General features: G+C 45.2%; 1 protein-coding gene across 1 annotated transcript in view; it reads left to right on the forward strand.

Moving 5' to 3' along the window:
* KIAA1549L (KIAA1549 like) overlaps window positions 1-18920 on the forward strand; it is a 117056-nt gene that overhangs the window by 56295 nt on the left and 41841 nt on the right. The window contains exons 12-15 of the mRNA XM_047823248.1: window positions 16-143; window positions 5385-5563; window positions 11597-11814; window positions 18364-18493. Of these exons, the coding sequence (XP_047679204.1) occupies window positions 16-143; window positions 5385-5563; window positions 11597-11814; window positions 18364-18493 (655 nt within the window). The remainder of the gene's footprint in view (window positions 1-15; window positions 144-5384; window positions 5564-11596; window positions 11815-18363; window positions 18494-18920) is intronic.

The following is an 18920-nucleotide window of genomic DNA, read 5'->3' on the forward strand; positions in this document are numbered from 1 at the left end:
TATGGTTACTTCCAGCAGGTCGCCCAGTGAGAATGGCTCTGTCATCAGCAAGGAATCAGGGAAGCCCAGCTCAGGGAGGCGCTCGCCCCAGAATGTAATGGCACAGCAGAAAGTGACAAAGGAGGAGGCACGGAAGAGAAATGGTGAGAAGCCCTCCTTGCCATCACCACCCCTGGGCCCGTCCCACACACACTTGCACACACGTGTGCGCCCACGTTCACACAGACCCATGCGCTATAACCCTACCTTCTTCTCTCTGGTGTGCCCCAGAAGGGTCAGGAGTCTGCTAACTACCTCCTGGGGTATCGCCTCTCCCCTTTTCTGAATTATTGTGTCTCATGCCCTCTGCTCCCTGTTCTTATGGAATTGAGCAGTGCCTTAGAAAATCCCTGTGCAGCATGAGCTGGTGTTTGCCTGGAATGTTTCTAATTCTTGGCTGAATTGACAGGATTCCTAGCCACAGGTCCACTTGGGCAGCAGATCTCTGACTCACTGCTGGTCGTGGAGATTCCCCTCATTTTCTTGCCCTGACTCCCTTGATAAGTCTTAGGGGTTCAGTCTCTGCCAGTGAATCCAGATGCCACCAATCCACCTCTCCTAGGAAAAACAGCACAGTAATAAATCCGTCATCATAAAACTCAGCCTGTGCTTCTGCCTTTATTCTCCAGGGAAACGTATCTGTTTGGTTTCTCTCTCACACAGATCTTTTCCCTCCCTATAAAGGATGGGCATTGGAGTTTATTTCAAAGTCATCGGAACACAGCCTTACTGTGTTACTGCCCTATCTATACGTTGTGTCTGTTGGACATCCTTGTGTGTCCCCTCCTCCTGGCCCCACCTTTGTCCTGGCCATCATCTCCATGCACCCCTTCCATGTTTGATGCTGGCTGACTGGAGCCCGGGTTCAACTACCTGGTGCTGCCACTCATATTAGAAGAAATGCCGTTCAGGTCTCAGTGGGTTGTTAGGTGGCATCCTATAGAAATGCCACATGAAAAGCCAAACAATCTGGCACTGGGGTTAGGTGTGCTTCCCTTTTAAAGGAATTTGATGGAGTGTGGTTCAGGGACTCTCTCTTGGAGGTAGTTCCAGAATATTCCTTTGTTTCTTTTTTCTGGCCTAAAAAAGAAAAACAAGGAATAATGTTGCACAATAGATTTGTCTTCTGCAGGGAAAATGTGGTCTCCATTCCCATTTCCAGCCATTATATAAAGCACTGGTTTAAATTGTCATACTGATTTGATTCTTGAATTTCTTCTTCTCCTGAATTCCCCATGGCCTGTAACACAGAGGCTGTGCTTTCTACACCAGAATCAGGGTCTGGCACATGGGGTTTTCCTGGAATATCTACCCTACGTGAGACCACCAGAAATCCTCTCTGCCACCACCTCTCTGCCAAGCCAGCTCACAGAAGGCTTCCCAGAAATATACAAAGTCAAGTCAAAGTCTGTCCTCCCACACATGTCCCATCACCCACCCGGGTCCTCAGATGACCTTGAGTAACTCAGCATGTGTCTTTCTCAGACCTTCTTACTATGCATATGACAACACACACAATGTTTTTTGTTGTATTGCTTTGTTAATAAAGTGAATCAATGTACATACTGTTCTGTGCCCTTTTGCTTGCTTAAAAATGTACAACGTACAGACTCCTCTGTCAGTAAATCACATTTATAAGATGACGCCCTTTCCTCTCCCTTGCATTTAACCCACAGGGGAGGAGGGAGCAGAGCCTGTTTCAGACCCCATCACTCCCCACCCTTGCTGGGGAGATACTGACCTGCCCCAAATGTTCCTGCTGACCTTCCGTTCTTGTTTTTCCACCACTCTACCTGCCTCCTTATTGTTTAGGTCACTTTGATTATTTAAATATCAGTCTCAGAAATAACAAGAGCAGCCTGCATGAATGAAATCCAATTACTGTGGTATGTTGAGGTTTTAATACGTTTGTTCTATCAAAAAGCCATCCTTTCTCCAGGTTTATGGTACTTCATTGCATTTTATTTTTGTCAGAAAGAAACAGAAAGTGAGTTTTCAGGGTTGGCCACTTCTCTTGTGCCTCAGGTTCCCATTCAGTGAGGTTCAGCTTGAAATTTTCACACAGAAATGATGGGACCGATTTGTTTAAGGTAAAATCCAGCAAATGCTGAAGCCCATCAGAATTCTGGGGTGGACCTTCCATAGAACCTGTCCTTTTCTTCATCACAGGGCTCCACATTCTCATATATCCGTGAGGTTAGAGCTCACCAAAATATCAGTAGTGTGTTTTTTTGGAACGGAAGACAAGCCGAAGGGAGGGAGGGAGGAAGGAAGGAAGGAAGGTGGGAAGGAAGGAAGGAATTCCTGATTTATGGAAGTTAAAACCAACAGTGAAAATAAGATACAACTAGATTGGGGACAGTGACATTTATGATGATGCTGACGTGATGGTGTCTAGGGCACTTCTACAGTTTAGCTGTGGCCCTTTCCTTCAGCATTCTCCCACATTTTTTCCTTTAGGGACTAATTATGCATCAAATATTCCCACGAACCTGCTGTACTCCCACACTTTAATAAATGAATATTTAACATATTCTCTTTTTACATCAGTCTTTTGGCAGGGAGCAGGATAACTAATTATTTTTCTCATAAACCTGGAGGGGTTATTGTACACATCCGAATCTTATTTGAGAATAAGGATGGGCAAGAACTGTAGTTTGTCCAACTTCCAGGGTATCCTTTTCCCATCCCATTATAGTTATGCTCTCTCCTTACCCTGTCCACATGGGAAGTGAGGGTGTCACAACCCAGAATCAGTAAAACTGCTGTGTGCTGTCTCTTCACCCTCTGCATGGTTTAGTGATCACAGAACTTGAACTTCTACATGTTCACCTGTTTTGCAAGTACTAACAACTAACAACAATCTCCTTTCCAAAGTCAGGAAATTGTAGTCATTCATTCCTTCCTTCCTTCATTGATGCAGAAAATCCTTATGAAAAGCCAGCTATACCTGAGACACCATTAAAGGCAATAGACATCTGCCTTTTAAAGGGTAGGCAAGAATGGAGCTTATATTCTAGGGGCAGGGATGGGCAGAGGTTAAATCAGTACAAGGCAGCAGAGAGAAGTACTATGCAGAAAGTATAACATAACAAGCTGATGAGCAGGTTATTTTAGATTCATGAATAAGGAAGTTTTTTTTCAAGCTGCAGTTGAAAAATAAGAAGGAACTAGGCATGTGAAGACCTAGGGAAAGAGCATTCTGAACGAACACCTAATACAGAATCCCAGAGGTGCGAACAAGCCTGATGTAGGCTGTTCAAGCAGGCCATTGTAGCTGGAGCAAAGTGGATAAAGGGAGAGGTAGGACATGTGCTCGGCCAGGTGGTCAGAGCCAACTCACAAAGACTCAGGGTTTTATTCTGAGAGAGATGAGGCTTTGGAGGGTTATGATCATAGGAGTCCTGTGATCTGGTTACCTTTTGAAGAGATAATCATCCTGGCTGCTGTGACTATGTATCTTAAGTAGGACAACAAGGGTGGAAGCTCACAGGAGAGAGGTTGTTTAGGTGGATTATGTATGTATCACTGCATAACAAACCATCCCAACACCTGGCAACCAAAATGACAATCTAAGTTTATTATCTCACGTAATGTCTGCAGATCAGGAATTAAGGAGTGGCATAGTTGGGTGGTTCTGGCTCAGAGTACCTCCGGAGGTCATAGTCAAGATGTTGACCTGGGTTGTACTCATCTAAAGGCTTGACTGGGACTTCAGTCCACTTACAAGATGGCTTGCTCACATAGTTATTGGAAGGAGTCTCAGTTTCGTGCTGCGTGGGTTTCTTCATAGGGCTGTTTGAGTGTCCTCATAACATGGTAGTTGACTTTCCCCAGAGTAAGTGATCCACGAGAGAGCAAGGTGGAAGCCACGAGGGTTTTTTTGTTTTGTTTTGTTTTGTTTTGTTTTGTTTTGTTTTTTTATGACCTAGCCTTGGAAGTAACACACTGTCATTTCTGCTATTTCCTATTGGTTACATGGATCGGTCCTATTCATCGTGACTGTGAATATCAGGAGGCTAGTGCCATCTTGGGTGCCATCTTGGAGGCTGGGTGCCATAGGTGGCTTTCATAGTAGTTGTCCAGGTCTGACATAATGGTGGCCAGGCAAGAATTGACCAGCAAAACTCTACTTTAAAAGATGTATGAGTAGAGATTTTCTTCTGTCATTGGCTCTTTGGTGGCCTATTTGCAAATAAGTTCACAGAAGCAGGAAATACTCCAATTATAGCCTATTGTTAGACCATGAGGTGTTTTGGCCCCATCATAAAATAACAATTTACTCAGCTTAATTTGACAAATCTATGATTATGATAGAGTGACAATATGATACAAACTATGTGTTTCTGGGTAATTTAAATGACGTCCCGATCTCTTGAGCAAGCAGTAGGAAAGATGAATACACTTTTATTACATTCATATTTTATAGAACACCGATTTTGCTCCTAAATTGCCTACTGGTTTAGTTGTTTGAACAGGCTTAATTTATCTCTTGCCCAGCCGTGCTCCATAAACTGTCATTCTTAGAGTTACCTAATGGGAGTGTGCTTTAAGCACAAGTCAATCAGCAAGGTACTACTGGCCCTGGAACTTCTTCTGCCAGCTTAGTTTTGGAAGCACAAGGCAGACTGGTGTCTTTCACCAATCAGGGCAGAATTATCTGTCAGCAGGAAGAATTACTTTAACAGAGTGTAGGCAGAATTCACTCTATTTAATTAGGGAAGTTGTCTACAGTTTTAAATTAGTTTCTCTGGCAGTTATTTCTTAGCTTTCTTTTCTTTCGACAAATGAAAAAACCCTAACCCGAATCATTGGAGAAGCAGCCTTGAGAAACAAAAAAAATAAACCAAATGTTAGCAGCAGTTCCTATGGCTGGTTGACCAGGGAAGACTTACTACCCTTACATCTTGCAAAACGGGATGGCTTTGGTGGCACAGACTGAACTGAATGCTGTTACTCTTTTGACTGTCATATTTAAGAATAGTTGCCAGGTTTGGCCAAATTGTACTTTTTTCATCTCCAACTCAAACATAGAGGGAAAAAAATTTACTTTTTTTCCCCAAAAACATTTTGTCACAATTTTGAAAGAATGATTGTTACTGTTTATATTCAAACCTTTACAGTTCTTTCCTACCCATTGATCATGCAGTGGAAGAATGACTCGTATAGATCTTAAGAGAAACCCTTGAACAATAGTGAGCCCTTGGCAAAGAACCAGGTGCTATTGTTGCTGAGGTCACTTTGAATAAAGTAATGTCCTTAGGCGTTGAGCCTTACACAGATTCCCCCAGGATCATGCAGCTCCCCTACACCATAAAAATCAGGGTGTTTATGTTGTGCTTCAGTGCCTGCGAGTGACGAAGAGGAAGGAGCGGTGCTTTTTGACAACTCTGGCAAGGCGGCTGCTGATCCCTTTGACACATCTTCTGGATCTGTGCAGCTCATCGCGATAAAACCCACAGCCCTCCCTGTGGTGCATCCCACATCGGACCGGAGCCAAGAGTCAGCAGTCCTCAACGGTGAGGTGAGCACTTGGCGACCCAGAGCGGGGGACAGCCAGTGCAGCCAGGCCTCTGGGAATTCAGACTAAGAGACACCACCTGGGAATGCTGGGTGTAGGTTGCGTCCAGGTGTACAGGACTCTGTCGGTCATGTTTACCTCCGTGTGCACCGGCCTCGACGGGATGAATCAGGACACGAGTCACCCAAAAAAAATGTTGGGTGATGTTTTTGAGGAGTTTTTGCCTTTCTTAAGAAGCCCAAGGGGACTTTTTAAAAACTGTAGTTATGGGGGCACCTGGGTGACTCAGTCAATAGAGCATGTGACACTTGATCTTGGGGTTGTGAGTTCAAGCCCCACATTGAGGATGGAGTTTATTTAAAAATTGTGGGTTTTTAAAAACAGTAGTTAGGAAGAGAAACATCAGAAGTTCTTCCCCACTGTAAGCACACACACACACACACACACACACACACACACACACCATCTGCCTTCTTTGGTAACACTCCTAAACTGTTCATTACGGGGTGCCAGTTGTAGTAGAATAAAAGGGGCTTGAGTTGATAAAGAACCAGCGGAGATAATGTCATACAGACAGGAATGTGGTCTACTACATGGGCTTTGAAATGACTTTTACTCCTTTTAGCAAGCTGGAAACGACCCCCTGCCTGCTCCCAGGAGGATATCAATGCATATTGTGATGTTAATCAATTTTCCTAAGAGTCTGGAAAAACTTTGTAACATACTCCAGAGAATGATGATTTGACAAAAAAAAAAAAAAAAAACAGATGGATGGATGGATAGTAGGTGTGGGCAGGTTAGAGAAGAGCAAAAGGGAAAGTCAGGGAAAGAGTATCTCCTGCCCCAGAATGGTCAGTGCGCTGAAAATGTTTATGAATTTTTAAGAACATGCAATGTGGAACCTGTACCTTACAGGTGCATACACACATACTTCGTTTTTTCTCTCTTGTCCAGCTGTTGTGTTGATTGTTCATTCCATTTGTTTATACTCTGCTGTTGTTACCTACAACAGGTGGGAGATTTCCAAGGTTTTAAAGTCTTTTCCCCATCACACCTTAAGGAACATGCCAGGCCCCTGTATACCTGGGTGTTGAAACCATATCAGGGGCTCATCCTCATTCCCTGATCCGGGCCACATGATTCAGGAAGTGCCTCTTGCTTTCTGGACAGGAAGACTGAGCTGGCATAAAGGTGTGATAGGTTGAGGTTCATCAATTTTGGGGTTTTTTGTTTGTTTACTCCTTTACTGTTATCTTTTCCCCAAAAAGGTGCTTCCTCATTCCCAAGGAGATGAAGGAGGACAAGATTTTATGCTGGAGCCACCATTTGGTTCTCCTTCCCCTAGCCCAGAGCCAGGGAATGGAAGTGACACCTAGGGATGATGGATGGAAGAAAGGAATGGATGGATAGAGAGGACCAGAGAAAGTAGGATCAGGAAGGCGCTACTCCAAGCAAAGCCCCATTCCTTCCAGTCTTACCTCTGGGGCTGGGAGAGGCATGACTGACCATTGAGGCCAGGGTGGTGCCCAGCTGGCTCACAACCCTTTGTGGGATAGTCCAATAAACATCGTGGATTCTCAGCACCACTGGTGCCTAGTGTTTCCAGGCTTCTGTGGCCACAGACACCTCTTGGTCCTCTTGGCCTTGGTTTCCCAACAAACCGATGGTGGCAGGAAGGGGTAGGGGAGAAAAGCATCCCTGTTCCGGGAGCCTCACAGGCGGTATCAGGAGAACAACCCCCTGGATTGGAGGCAGGTGGATCCCAGACATGGCTAACCCACATATCATAGATGCTCTTGTTGAGTGGCATCCCCTGGAAAAGGGCATCTAGATCCCAGAACAACCCTGAGGGGCCATGGGTTTCAGGGGCCAACCCCTAGTAGGCTGGGCCAATTGAAGGTGGGCATGGGGACAGGATATGGGTAGTACTGGAACCAAGAGCATTATCACATTGGGAGTGTAGATGGGCAAGTAGGAGGTGGGCAGCTGCCCCCAAAGTGAAGGCCTGTGACTCCCACTGGACAGCCCCCCAGGCTCTGGGGTACTCTGCAGTAAGTGGAGGGAGCAGACTCTGTGCTCAGGGGAGAGGGTGCAGGCCTCCTGGTTCCCCTCTGGGAAGTCTCTCCCTCTGCTCTACTGAGCCCAGGGAGGGGGTGAAGGGGCCACAGAGGCCTCTCAGAGGGCAGCACTGGAGTGGGCACCACCTCCTTCCCACTGTGCCCAAAGCCAGCTGGACCTGGGCTGCTCCATGGTGCCCCCTCCCTGGTGTCCCCTGGCAAAGACTTTATTCTAACGCCCTCACTGGGCAGTGGCTGGGAAGTGGGGAGCCGGTATCACCAGCTGTGCAGCATGTAGGGGCCCAGGTCCTTGGCAAGGCTCCCCACAAGCCCCTGCTCTGCCAGCCCCAACACAGGGCCATGTTGTGCAGCCCCAGCCCCTCAGCTAGGATCAGGCTCATGACGACCGCCCAGAAGTTGCCCTTGACCTGGAGCTTCCCAGGATCTTTAGGCACCTTGCGGGAGCATCAGTTTGAGGAGAGGTTGTGGCAGATGGAATCCTTCTAGTCCTTCGGTAGTCCCTGAAGAAGGGGAATGTGGCCCGGACCTGATGGATGATCTGGGCCAGCTTCAACCTGTGGGAGGGTGCAGCCTGGACCACCCAGGCAACCATGGCCAAGTAGGTGTAGGGGGGCTTGTTATGCCACAGGTATCTCCGTTTCCTCCCCATGGGGGCTGGGAAGACAACTCCAACCTGGGAAGCCCCAGGCCTGGGTCACTGCAGGTCCCCATACAGGGGAGGCAAGCAGTGTGGGCAGGGGCCTGGCCCTGTGGAGGGTGCAAGGCAGCGTGGCAGTGTGGTGAGGCAGGGCTGGGGGCCTGAGGCCCAAGGTTCCTCCATTTTTAGAAGGAACTTCACTGGTTATAGACTTACAGAGCACTTCTGTGCTAACTTCCTCATTTTTTAGACAAAGAAACTGAGGCCAGAGGGTCAAGTGGCTTGCTCAGAGTCACACGGTAATTATGGTGATAGCCATGATATGATGTTCGGGAGCCCTGAATCCCTGTCCAGTGCTCCTTCCCTCTCTTTAACTCACTGCGGCCCATTAGTGAAAACTAGCATTGTGCTTAAAAGAGCACAGACTCTCAAGCTATGCTTCAAGGATTTGAATTCATCTCTTCTACTTACTCTTCTTGTGACCTTAGGCAGGTTAGTTCGTTTCTTTGTGCCTCGGTATTTCCATTTGTAAAATGGGGCTATTGGGAAAATCAAATGAGTTAATATAAGTAAAATCCTTAGAACAGTGCTTAGCACACAGTAAGTACATTATCATTGGTATTATTAATTAGTCAGCCAATGAGCAAGGATTTGTTGATCATTTATCATTTTATATTGCCCGCTTCTATACCTTGGGGACCTGTGTGTCTTCTCAAAGCCAATCATGCCCTCCAAATCTTTTGTTAGGCACACTTCTGCCACCAGACACACAAGCCCAGTGATAAAGGCCTCTGAGGTTGTCACTAATGCACTGCTAACTGCTCTTGATCAGCATGTTCTGCCCAGTAAGGACCCAGAGAGTGGTCGCCATGCCTGGATCTTTAAACCCCAGCTTGGTGATGTGAATGTCATGGGGACACATTCTGGAAATCAGCTAAATTCAACATTTCACTCCCTTTTTCTGCCAGGCTCATCACCCCATCCCAGTAGGAGAACAGATGAGCATTTTGCCTACCCAGAAATGGATACTTGTTACATTGTGGTAGCTAAAGGAATGGACCTTGCTGGCATTTGGACTGGAAAAGAGGCCTGAACTGATCCCTGTAATTTGCTGCCTTGTGGCATTTAAGGCAGATGGTCTTATAATTTTCTTCCTTTTTCTCTTATGGTTGGCTTGTTTCAGTGAAGAAACCACAACCCCAAAGCCATAAATTTTCCTTTTATGAATTATAGGTAATTCTTTTAAACATTATTTTAAAGAAAACATAACAACCACATAGAATGTTCAGAAGAAAAAAGAAAAATCACTGTAATCTCACTACCCTACCATATCCTGTTTTCATTTTCTCTACCTCCTCCTCAAACTTTTGATCAAACTCATGTATATTTTAGAATCTCATAGAGACAACTTTATATCTTGTATCTTAAACATTTGTGGTGTTGCTATGGTCTTTGGGATGGTTACTGTTAATGACTTAGTTAAGTAGGTATACCATTGATTGGAAAAGTGATCTCCCATTGTTCAAAGCTTCCAGGTATTTTTTTTTTTTTTGGTTTTAGTTTTAGTTCCAGTTATGATATGTGAGCAATTTCATGCTTGACTTTGAAAATCTCTTTATTCTGACATAATTTCAGATTTACCTAAGAGTTGCAGTGATAGTACAGAGAGCCCCACCGGCTCTTTACCTACCCCAAGTGTGAACATCTTACATAACCACCGAATAATTATCAAACCCAGAAAATTAACATTTGTACTCTGTGATTGACTAATCTAAGACCTAATTTGAATTTCACTGGTTTTCCAGCTAATGTCTCTTTCCTGTTCCCAGGATCCAGTCCAAGATCCCACATAGCATTTAGTTGTGTCCTTAGTCTCCTCCAGTCTGAACGGTTCCTCAGTCATTCCTTGTGACCATTCTTTGTCTCATGACCATTACTCTTTTGAAGAGTGCTGGCCAGTTATCATGTACAATATCTCTCGGTCTGGGTTTGTCCAGTGTTTTCTAATGATTGGATTGAAGTTATGCATTTTTGGCATAACCACGGGGGTGATAGTCCCTTTTGTCAGCATCATATCGGGAAATATTTGATACTGACATGACTGATTACTGGTGATGTTAACTTTCATCCCTGACTTTGAAGCTCTCTTGGAATGTTGCTTAAGGAGAGATTCCAGAAATGGGATTCCTGCCTCAGAGGATGTCATACTAGCTTCTTGTCCCTTTTAGTTTTCTTGGTGGCAGGCAGAATAAGGGAACAATTAAGACCTGTGAAATGCTACCAGCCTAAAAATATCATTAGGGCTCAGGTTGGGGAGATCTTTGCAAAAGTTAGGAAAAGTATGCTGTAAAAACAAAACATCTAAATGGAGCTGTGTGTTGATGAACCTTCGGCCTCATCCTGTAGGTTGATACGTATCTTACCACTAGATGAATTATCTCTTTATGCATTACAGAAAACTCTTTTAAAGATTATTTTAAAGCAAACATAATAACAACACTATACATGGTTATATTAATATAGTCAAGTCCGGTTACAAACAGCACTGATGGTCCTCCATGTAATCCAGTAGGTGTCAGGCTGACTTCATCATTCAGCTTCATTCGTGGGTGTAACTTCCTCATCATTTGTTATTTATTTAACATAGCCATCTGTTGGTATCTTTGACAAGTCAGAAGGTGTGTTGGCCATGTTCCTCTTGATGTGACCAGACTGACTTTGCCCCGTAGAGCAGAAATTGGCTGGCATTAGTGGCCATACAAGGCTTCAGAACTACCTATCTCTCAAGAAAGATACAGATTGACAAAAATAAGCTCTCACATGCAGGTTGGTAGAGTGGAAGGACCTTGGGAACAGCATGTCTGCTCTCCCTTCTCCCTAAGTTCATCCTAACTCAGCCTCTTCAGGAACTGACTATGGTATCCATCTGGGCACCAGCTAAATGACTAGGGGAGGTCATTGGGTTCCTCAGGGCTGGAGCTAGAAGTAGAGCACCAACTCAGAAGCTCCCACACAGGAGAACCAAAGGAGTTTAGGTGGGATCAGCCTTACACCACAAAGACCTGAGGGGGTTTGGGTAGACTAGGGAGAAGAAGCCCCGATGGAAGGTCCAAGTGACTTAGGTGACTGTTGGGCTCCACACTGTTTGTGGCCCACTGTTGGGGGCTGGTCTTGGAATGGGACACAGGTGGGTCTAGCTGGCTCAAGGACCTGAGGTGAAACCTAGGACAGCTTTTGCAGGAGTTGTGACCTGGTGAAAACCTCCCACCTGTTGGCCATGCCTGGTCAGCTGTGGGCCTGAGACATACTCTCTCTCCCCAGGTAAACAAAGCCCTGAAGCAGAAGTCAGACATCGAGCACTATCGGAACAAGCTACGCCTCAAAGCCAAGAGGAAGGGATATTACGACTTTCCACCGGTGGAGACAAACAAGGCTCAGACAGAAAGAAAAAAGATGTATGAGAAAACCCCAAAGGAAATCGAGCACGTTTTGGATCCAGACCCAGAACTGTGTGCTCCATTCGCTGAGTCTAAAAACAGGTGCAGTGTCTAAGGGCTTCTCTGATGGTCCCAGGACCGTTAGTGGGATGAGGGCAGAGGGTGCCTTGGGTAATACAGCTCTGGTCTCTTGATCTGTCCTTAGGACTGTGATCATTGCTGGCTGCTGATCTGGACCATGCTAGTCTGTGCAAGCCAGTACTCCATAATGAGTTTAGAAAAGAATAAAATTGAAGCCATTAAAAAAAAAAAATACTTGGGCAAACAACCGTAATTGTCCTTTAGCTTAATAATATTTCCAAACCAGTAGCTGTTTCAGAGATGGGTAAAGATACAATTATCACACTCCTGGTTATGCAACTTCCAGATCAAAGGACATTGTAGTTTTCAATTAATTATTGGCTCTTGTGTAAGAAAAGCAAATTTTATTCCCCACCTTTTCATTCAGCATCAGTAAATACCACATACCTACTCAGAGCTCTGTGCTGAGTTCATCTCTTTAATTCATAGATTTGTTCATTTATTTGACATTTATCATTACCTACTCTGTACTGGGCACCCTGCAAGCTGCTGAATACTCTCGTGGCCATGTAGGCTTTTTCTCATTCATTCATTCATTCATTCATTCATTCGTTCGTTCCACTCATTTAGCATTTTATGGTAGACAAGACAGCCCAGTCATTGCTTTTGTGGAACTTAAGGTCTGATGGGACAAAAAGATAGCTACCCCCAGAAGTTTGTTACTCATAAGTGCAGAGGGTGTTTGCAACGTGAGGTGATATAACAGCCTAAAAGGGGGACCTGGCCTCAGAGGGAGGGTGAGGCCCAGCGGTTGGATTGACATCTTCCCAAGCTTTGTTGCTCACTAAGCAGAGAGTGAGCGACCTCACCTACTGGTTTAGCAAAGCTAAACATCTTTCTTCTTTCCTCCCCATCCTAAAGCACCTCCTCGGAAGCATTTTCATGGTTTGAGACCATCCCTTTCAAATATACATTCTCCTTGGCAACAGCCCCTTGGCTTTGGGCATGCCAGCTCTCCAATCCATGCCATACACAACCTTGGCAGATCCACCCTCCACAAACCGGGTGAGACACGACAGCTCCCACCCTGAGTGGGTATTTGTTAAAAGCACACGTGACTATGTGACAGGCTCAGATGGGATCACAAGATCAAGGTGGGAGGAGGGGCCCAATTTTATTAGCAGAATTGATATCATTTATTTATAGTGAAGGAAAGAAAGAATTCATTTACCATGCTTCTAATTAGACTTGGTGGGTCTGATCAGCTGTTGATGTAAAAATCACACTTTGATGGGGCTCACGTGTATTGTGATACAACATGTATGTGTCACCGTGTTGATAACTGTAGAAAGGAGGGAAGAAGGGTATGGATTTTATAGGAAGGCTGGTGGCTTCTTCAGCTTGTAAGCTGCACTTGAGGACTTTTTAGTCAGGGGTCTTCTACAGACCGGGGCAGAGAGTTGCTTTTCCCGGGTTTTCTGCTGCCACTTGGGAAAAGAATCAAGAGTCATGTGCAAATACAAGGAACTTAGCTTGGAAGTTATTTGGGAAATACATAAAATATTTCAGTTGAAGCTTTTTATAAGGAGAGTGGACACAACCTCATTGCCATAAACCTGCATCCTCACTGCTCAGCAAAAGCTCAGGCCAGATTCTCAAGGCCCTTCGATGGCCTGCTGATGCTGTCAGCGTGTATTCCATTCTCCATAAATGTCTGTTGAAGAAGGGATTGAACGACTCTCAAAATAATGTTTAAAAATTTTTTTTAACATTATGAAGGGGAAATATGGAAGATCCCAAATTGGGTGAGGTGGGTTAGGAATGGAGAGGAGATAAATAAGGGATGGGAATGGGAAGGGAAGGATTAACAGAGACAAAGAGAGTGGCAGTGACTTGGTAAGCTCTGAGGTGTTACTCTTTTCTTCTTCTTTTTTTTTTTTTAAGTCTATTTATTTTGAGAGAGAGAGGGAGAGAGAGAGAATCCCAAACAGGCTCCGCGCTGTCAGCGCAGAGCCCCACACAGGGGCTTGATCTTGGGAACCATGAGATCACGACCTGAGCTGAAATCAAGCGTCGGACACTTAACCAACGGAGCCACGCAGGCACCCCCCTGAGGTGGTATTCTTGTCACACTCTGTCGTTGACTCGAGAGGCTGCTCCTCGTGTGTGGTGTCTGTTGTCACAGGTTGGAGTTACCTGTTCATTGGTGCTCTCAGTTCAGCTCCGCAGAGGTTCTGCCCTCAGTGACGTCACCACTGCAAGGCACACGTGAGGGAATCATTGTCCGGTCCAGGGGTGACCAGGATTTTACCCCGAGACCTAAATTACATCAAATCAGAGACAGCGTTTAGATTCCAAACGTTGACTCATCCCCACCTCTTTTAAAAGAGTCCTCACAGCTTTTTCTTTAAAGTCAGAAGAACACCCCCATTTTTATGTTATAAACTCTTACCCGGAGGCACAAAGAACGTAATGTAACTGAGGCAGATGCTGGCAGAGTTCCCCCCCCCCCCCCCCCCCCGCTACAGATTCCCATGGCCCCCACTGCTCTGGTACATCCTACATCCAGCAGCATCCTCCTTCCTGTGAGCATCTATGACTCTGATTTGAGGGCTTTTTCTCAGCAGCCCCCGCCAGAAGTGCCACGTAGCCGATGCGCTCTGGAGCAGTTTCAGTCAATGACAGATGGGAGCCCATGGGTAAACACCCCAGCAGGAGAACTCTGAGGCGTAAGCCACACCGTTGTAATAACCACATTTTGTAGCTTTTGTATTTGACCGTTTGACTTCTGGGATCTTGCCAACTCTTAGAGAAACTGCCCCTCCCAGGGCTGTCTAGCCAATTCCTAGAGATTGTCAAGGGCTGGCCTGCAGGTGCCCCTTTTATATGTGAACCAAACAAGCCAGAGTCCATGCCCCAACCTCCTCCTTCACCAAGGGCTGTCACACTCTGGGCTCCAATCCCCCTGCCCTGACCACCTGAGGACAGGGTACCTCACAACCAGGAACAGCCCCTATGTCCCAGGGGGCTGCTGAAATTATTCCAGAAATCCAATCTGCGGCCCATTTACCCTGCCTTGCCTTCCCAAAGAAACCACAATAAAGTCTCTTGCCTTTACCTCCTACTGCCTTGTGACTGATCCTGGTGCCTCCCCATGTGGTGCCCCATGGCATGCACCATCCCCTTGGAATTGTAAGTATAACAAACTATCTTTTCAACCGCGGTCACCTCCTGATCTGTTGGTCTTGCCATATCTAAATAAAATAAAGCCTACATTTTAATGCAACTATGCCCCATGCTTCTCCAGGAAGATTGAGCCCTAGCTGCCCAAAATATTAATCTGCTGTATATCATACCCTTTATCAACCTCCTTCCCGAGAATTCTCTGTCTCATTTCCCCACTTCCCAACTTGTGCTTCCTGGAATCTCTTCCCAAGTAAACCATTTGCACTCAAATCCTCACAGAGCCTGCTTCCAGGAATACCCAACCTAAGGCAATAACTTACAAAGACAGAGCTGCTCTGATGGAAGCAGGGCCTCGGCCTCCTCCTCCTCCTCGCTGGTTTATGTTCCATCCTTATGGAACCCGGGGTTTCCACAGAACACAGTTTGGGAACTACTTTCTTAAACTTTATTGTGGGATCAAAAAACCTCTAAAAATGCAAATAAAATTTATCACTATCTGTGCAGCAGTATTTTCAGAGGTAAAAAACTTTGCAAGTTTCAAAATGTATTAACTTTTAAAGAATATAGCAAAATACAAACAAGAAATGAATGTACCTAATGGAATTCCATTAGAGAGGTAATTCCTCTACCAAGAGCCTAATTTATTTCTAAGTAGTTGCTTACACACCAGGCACACATTAGTGGTCTGCTCAATTGAGATCCATGTTAAATAGCAGCCTTTAGGCTGGGTATCATAATGGAGCACTGTCTTTGATGGAAAAGGAGACTGGAGTGCACCCCAGTGTCTAAGTACTCACCCACATTCATGGTTCTTGAAAGGGCTCACAGTCTCGCTATTGTATTTCTAATACTTCCAAAACAGCCTACTTAAATGTCAATTGCTAATCCTAGTATTTGCTGCCCCCCCCCCACACACACCCTTATTAGTAAATCTTTTCTAAATGGGCTAATTGGCAATCTCAGTACAGTTGTGAAGCCTGCTTTTTTAAAAAGTGATTTGTAATTAGGTCAAGGATGAGAATTCTTTGGGATCTGCCTTAAAGTGTGAATCACTCTGTATCACAAGGTCGTGTTCCATTCCTAAAGGAAACTTCTAATTGCAGATAACGACAGGGCAGTTTATACTATTAGGTTTAAGCTCCTATATTAGTCAGGATTCTTTTGGTTGCAAATGATGGCAACCCAGCACCAACTGGTTAAATACAAAGAGAATTCATCAGTGAATGTGAAAGGTCAAGACTTCAGGCATGACCGGATCCAAGGGGCCATACAACGTCCCCCCTTTTTGGCTTGCCCTCTCATCACTCTTAGCTGGTTCCTCTTCAGGCTCTTGCCTCATAGTGGAAAACTGGCTGCCAGCAATTTTTGGCTTATATCCTGTCCTCTTAGAAACTTCAATGCCAAGAGAATGCCTCTTTCCTGGTTGCTCTGGTGAAAGCCCTGAGACTCAGTCTCATTAGACCAACTCACATGACCACCCTCTAACCGATCATTGTGGCCATGGGGATGTGATGCTTGATTGTCCAGCCTGAATCACAGGCTAACCACAACAGGAAGGATAGCCTCCAGAGAACATCATAGTGCTGTCACCAAAAGAAGGTTAACATGGGTATCAGGCAAGCAGAGATCAGAGACTCTCTAAACACATGTAAGCTCCTCATAGTGAGGGAGCAGGCCTAATAATGTCTATTTTATCCTCTAGGCCAATTGCAAGGGTAGTGTTTCACCTTGGGAATTCTAAGGGCTATTCTAGACTAATAATAGCATGTGACTCTCATGCCATCACTAACTGGGTGTGTGATCATGAAGAGGTACATATATGTATACCTGCCAGGTTTCTGGCTCCCCGCATAGTCACTGGGAATAAAGAATGTGACCTCTTCACCTTTAACCCATGAATGGATAGAATCTTGGAACGGAGACATAAAATAGGTGGTGTTTGGGGAAGTCCCTGAAAATAGATGCTCTGAAGTGCCAGTTATTCACAGGGAGAAACCGATTGTTGGATGACAGGGCAGTAGCCACCTTTGTCACTCAGCAGTGTCATGTGAAACCGCCTACCCCCATCGGGCCTCACTCCCCACTTGTAAGAGTTGCCTCTTCAGGAAGAAAAGCGCAGCCACAACCCTCACGGTGTTCCTGTTCCTTCCTCTTCAAAAAGATGCCTCAAATGGCAAGTGTAAGCAGACAATGGTGACAAATGTATGCATTTCCTGAGGGAGCTGAGGGGAGCCTCTCAACATGCTATGCCCTGGGCCTGGAATGTTCTGCGTAGGATTGGCATGTGGCTGGCTCTATTTAGGTCTCAGGTGAACTGTCCCCCTCTCTATCCTATCTAAAGTTGCCCCCGTTTTAGCCATCCTCTGTCACATCATCTTTTTCTTTTTTTATTTGCTTTTCTTAAGTTTATTTATTTTGAGAGAAAGAAAGAGAGAGAGCACGAATGGGGGGAGGGGCAGAGAGAGAGAGGGAGAGAGAGAATCCCAAGCAGGCTATGTAATTAGTGCAGAGCCCAATGCAGGGCTCGAACTCACAAACCACAAGATCATGACTTGAGCTGAAACCAAAAGTTGGACACTTAAATAATTGAGCCACCCAGGCACCTGCATATTATTTTTCTTAATAGCACTTACCACCCTCTGAAATATTGTGAATTGTCTGTCTCCCTCATTAGAATGTAAGCTCCAGGAGAGCAGGGCCATGTCTGTCTTGCTCACCGTGGATCTTTATCATTTTCCACAGTGCCTAGCACATGGTAGGCATTTGGTAAATATTGGATGGATGGATGGATGGATGGATGGATGGATGGATAAGCTCCAAACTGCCTCTTGGTTTACGGCTCCTCAGACCAGAAAGGAATCCACTGGGGGAAAGGTAGAAAAGAAAATCTATCAGTATTTACAGTATTAAGTGGCCCATTATCCACAGGATTTATTAACACATCATGAAATCCTGCCTGTGAAATCAGAAAGATTAAAAAGAACAGCAGGCTAGCTGAGTCAACAGTCAACAAAAGCAAGTTTGTTCTCCAGCATTTGCTGTCCTGGAGGGTCAGGTCAAGGGAGAGTCCCCGGCCTTGCCATCGGCAGCATTTTAGATGAGGTTGTAGTGTTGCAATTGATTATAGTTACCGAGTTTCCATTAGAAGAGTATTTACAATTCAGCCAAATGCTTATAGCATCTGGGAAAACAGAAACAAAAACAGAAACAATCTTTTATTCCACTATTCCTATGGCCTCTGATGGTCGGAGAGCAAATAGCATGAATTCTGAGATCTGCAAGGCAAATCCAAACCCTTCATTGGTTGCCTGTAGTTTGGATCAGTGGAGAATTCCATCTGTCAGGGCATTTGCTGCATCATAATAGTTGTTGGATTTTCTTCAGGCAACAGATGAAGAACTCTGTCTACCGAAGCCGGCAGTCTCTGAATAGCCCGAGTCCTGGGGAAACGGAGATGGACCTTCTGGTGACTCGGGAGCGACCCCGGCGTGGAATCCGTAACAGCGGATACGATGTAAGTGTCTGCTGGGCCAAGGTGATTATAGGCTTTGCTTTCCCATAAGAGCAGCGGAGATAGAACACCCCAAAATGTTTCACTTCACTATATATTTGTGGAATTTAAAAGTGCACTAAAATGTTTTCTCTTTCATTATTCGTTACTACCTCTTTTGCAAGTAGGACTACTTGGAATGTGTCAGAGTAACAAATTACGGCTAAAAGGATTCTGATTTCTGAATCCAACCATTTTATGAATAGTACAATATTGATCTTAAGTCAGTAGTGTTTCTAAATGTTCTTAATTTTTTCCCCTCTGTCCTTAAAACTCAGTAGGAACCACGGCTGTGAGTTAGAATTCATTTGAACACAGGCTTCTTTTAATCCATAGCAGTGTTGAGAAGTTGGATTGGTTCCTGATTTCATAACTCCTCAATATGCCATAG

The sequence above is a fragment of the Prionailurus viverrinus genome, chromosome D1 (assembly GCF_022837055.1).
Source record: "Prionailurus viverrinus isolate Anna chromosome D1, UM_Priviv_1.0, whole genome shotgun sequence".
NCBI classification, from domain to species: domain Eukaryota; kingdom Metazoa; phylum Chordata; class Mammalia; order Carnivora; family Felidae; genus Prionailurus; species Prionailurus viverrinus.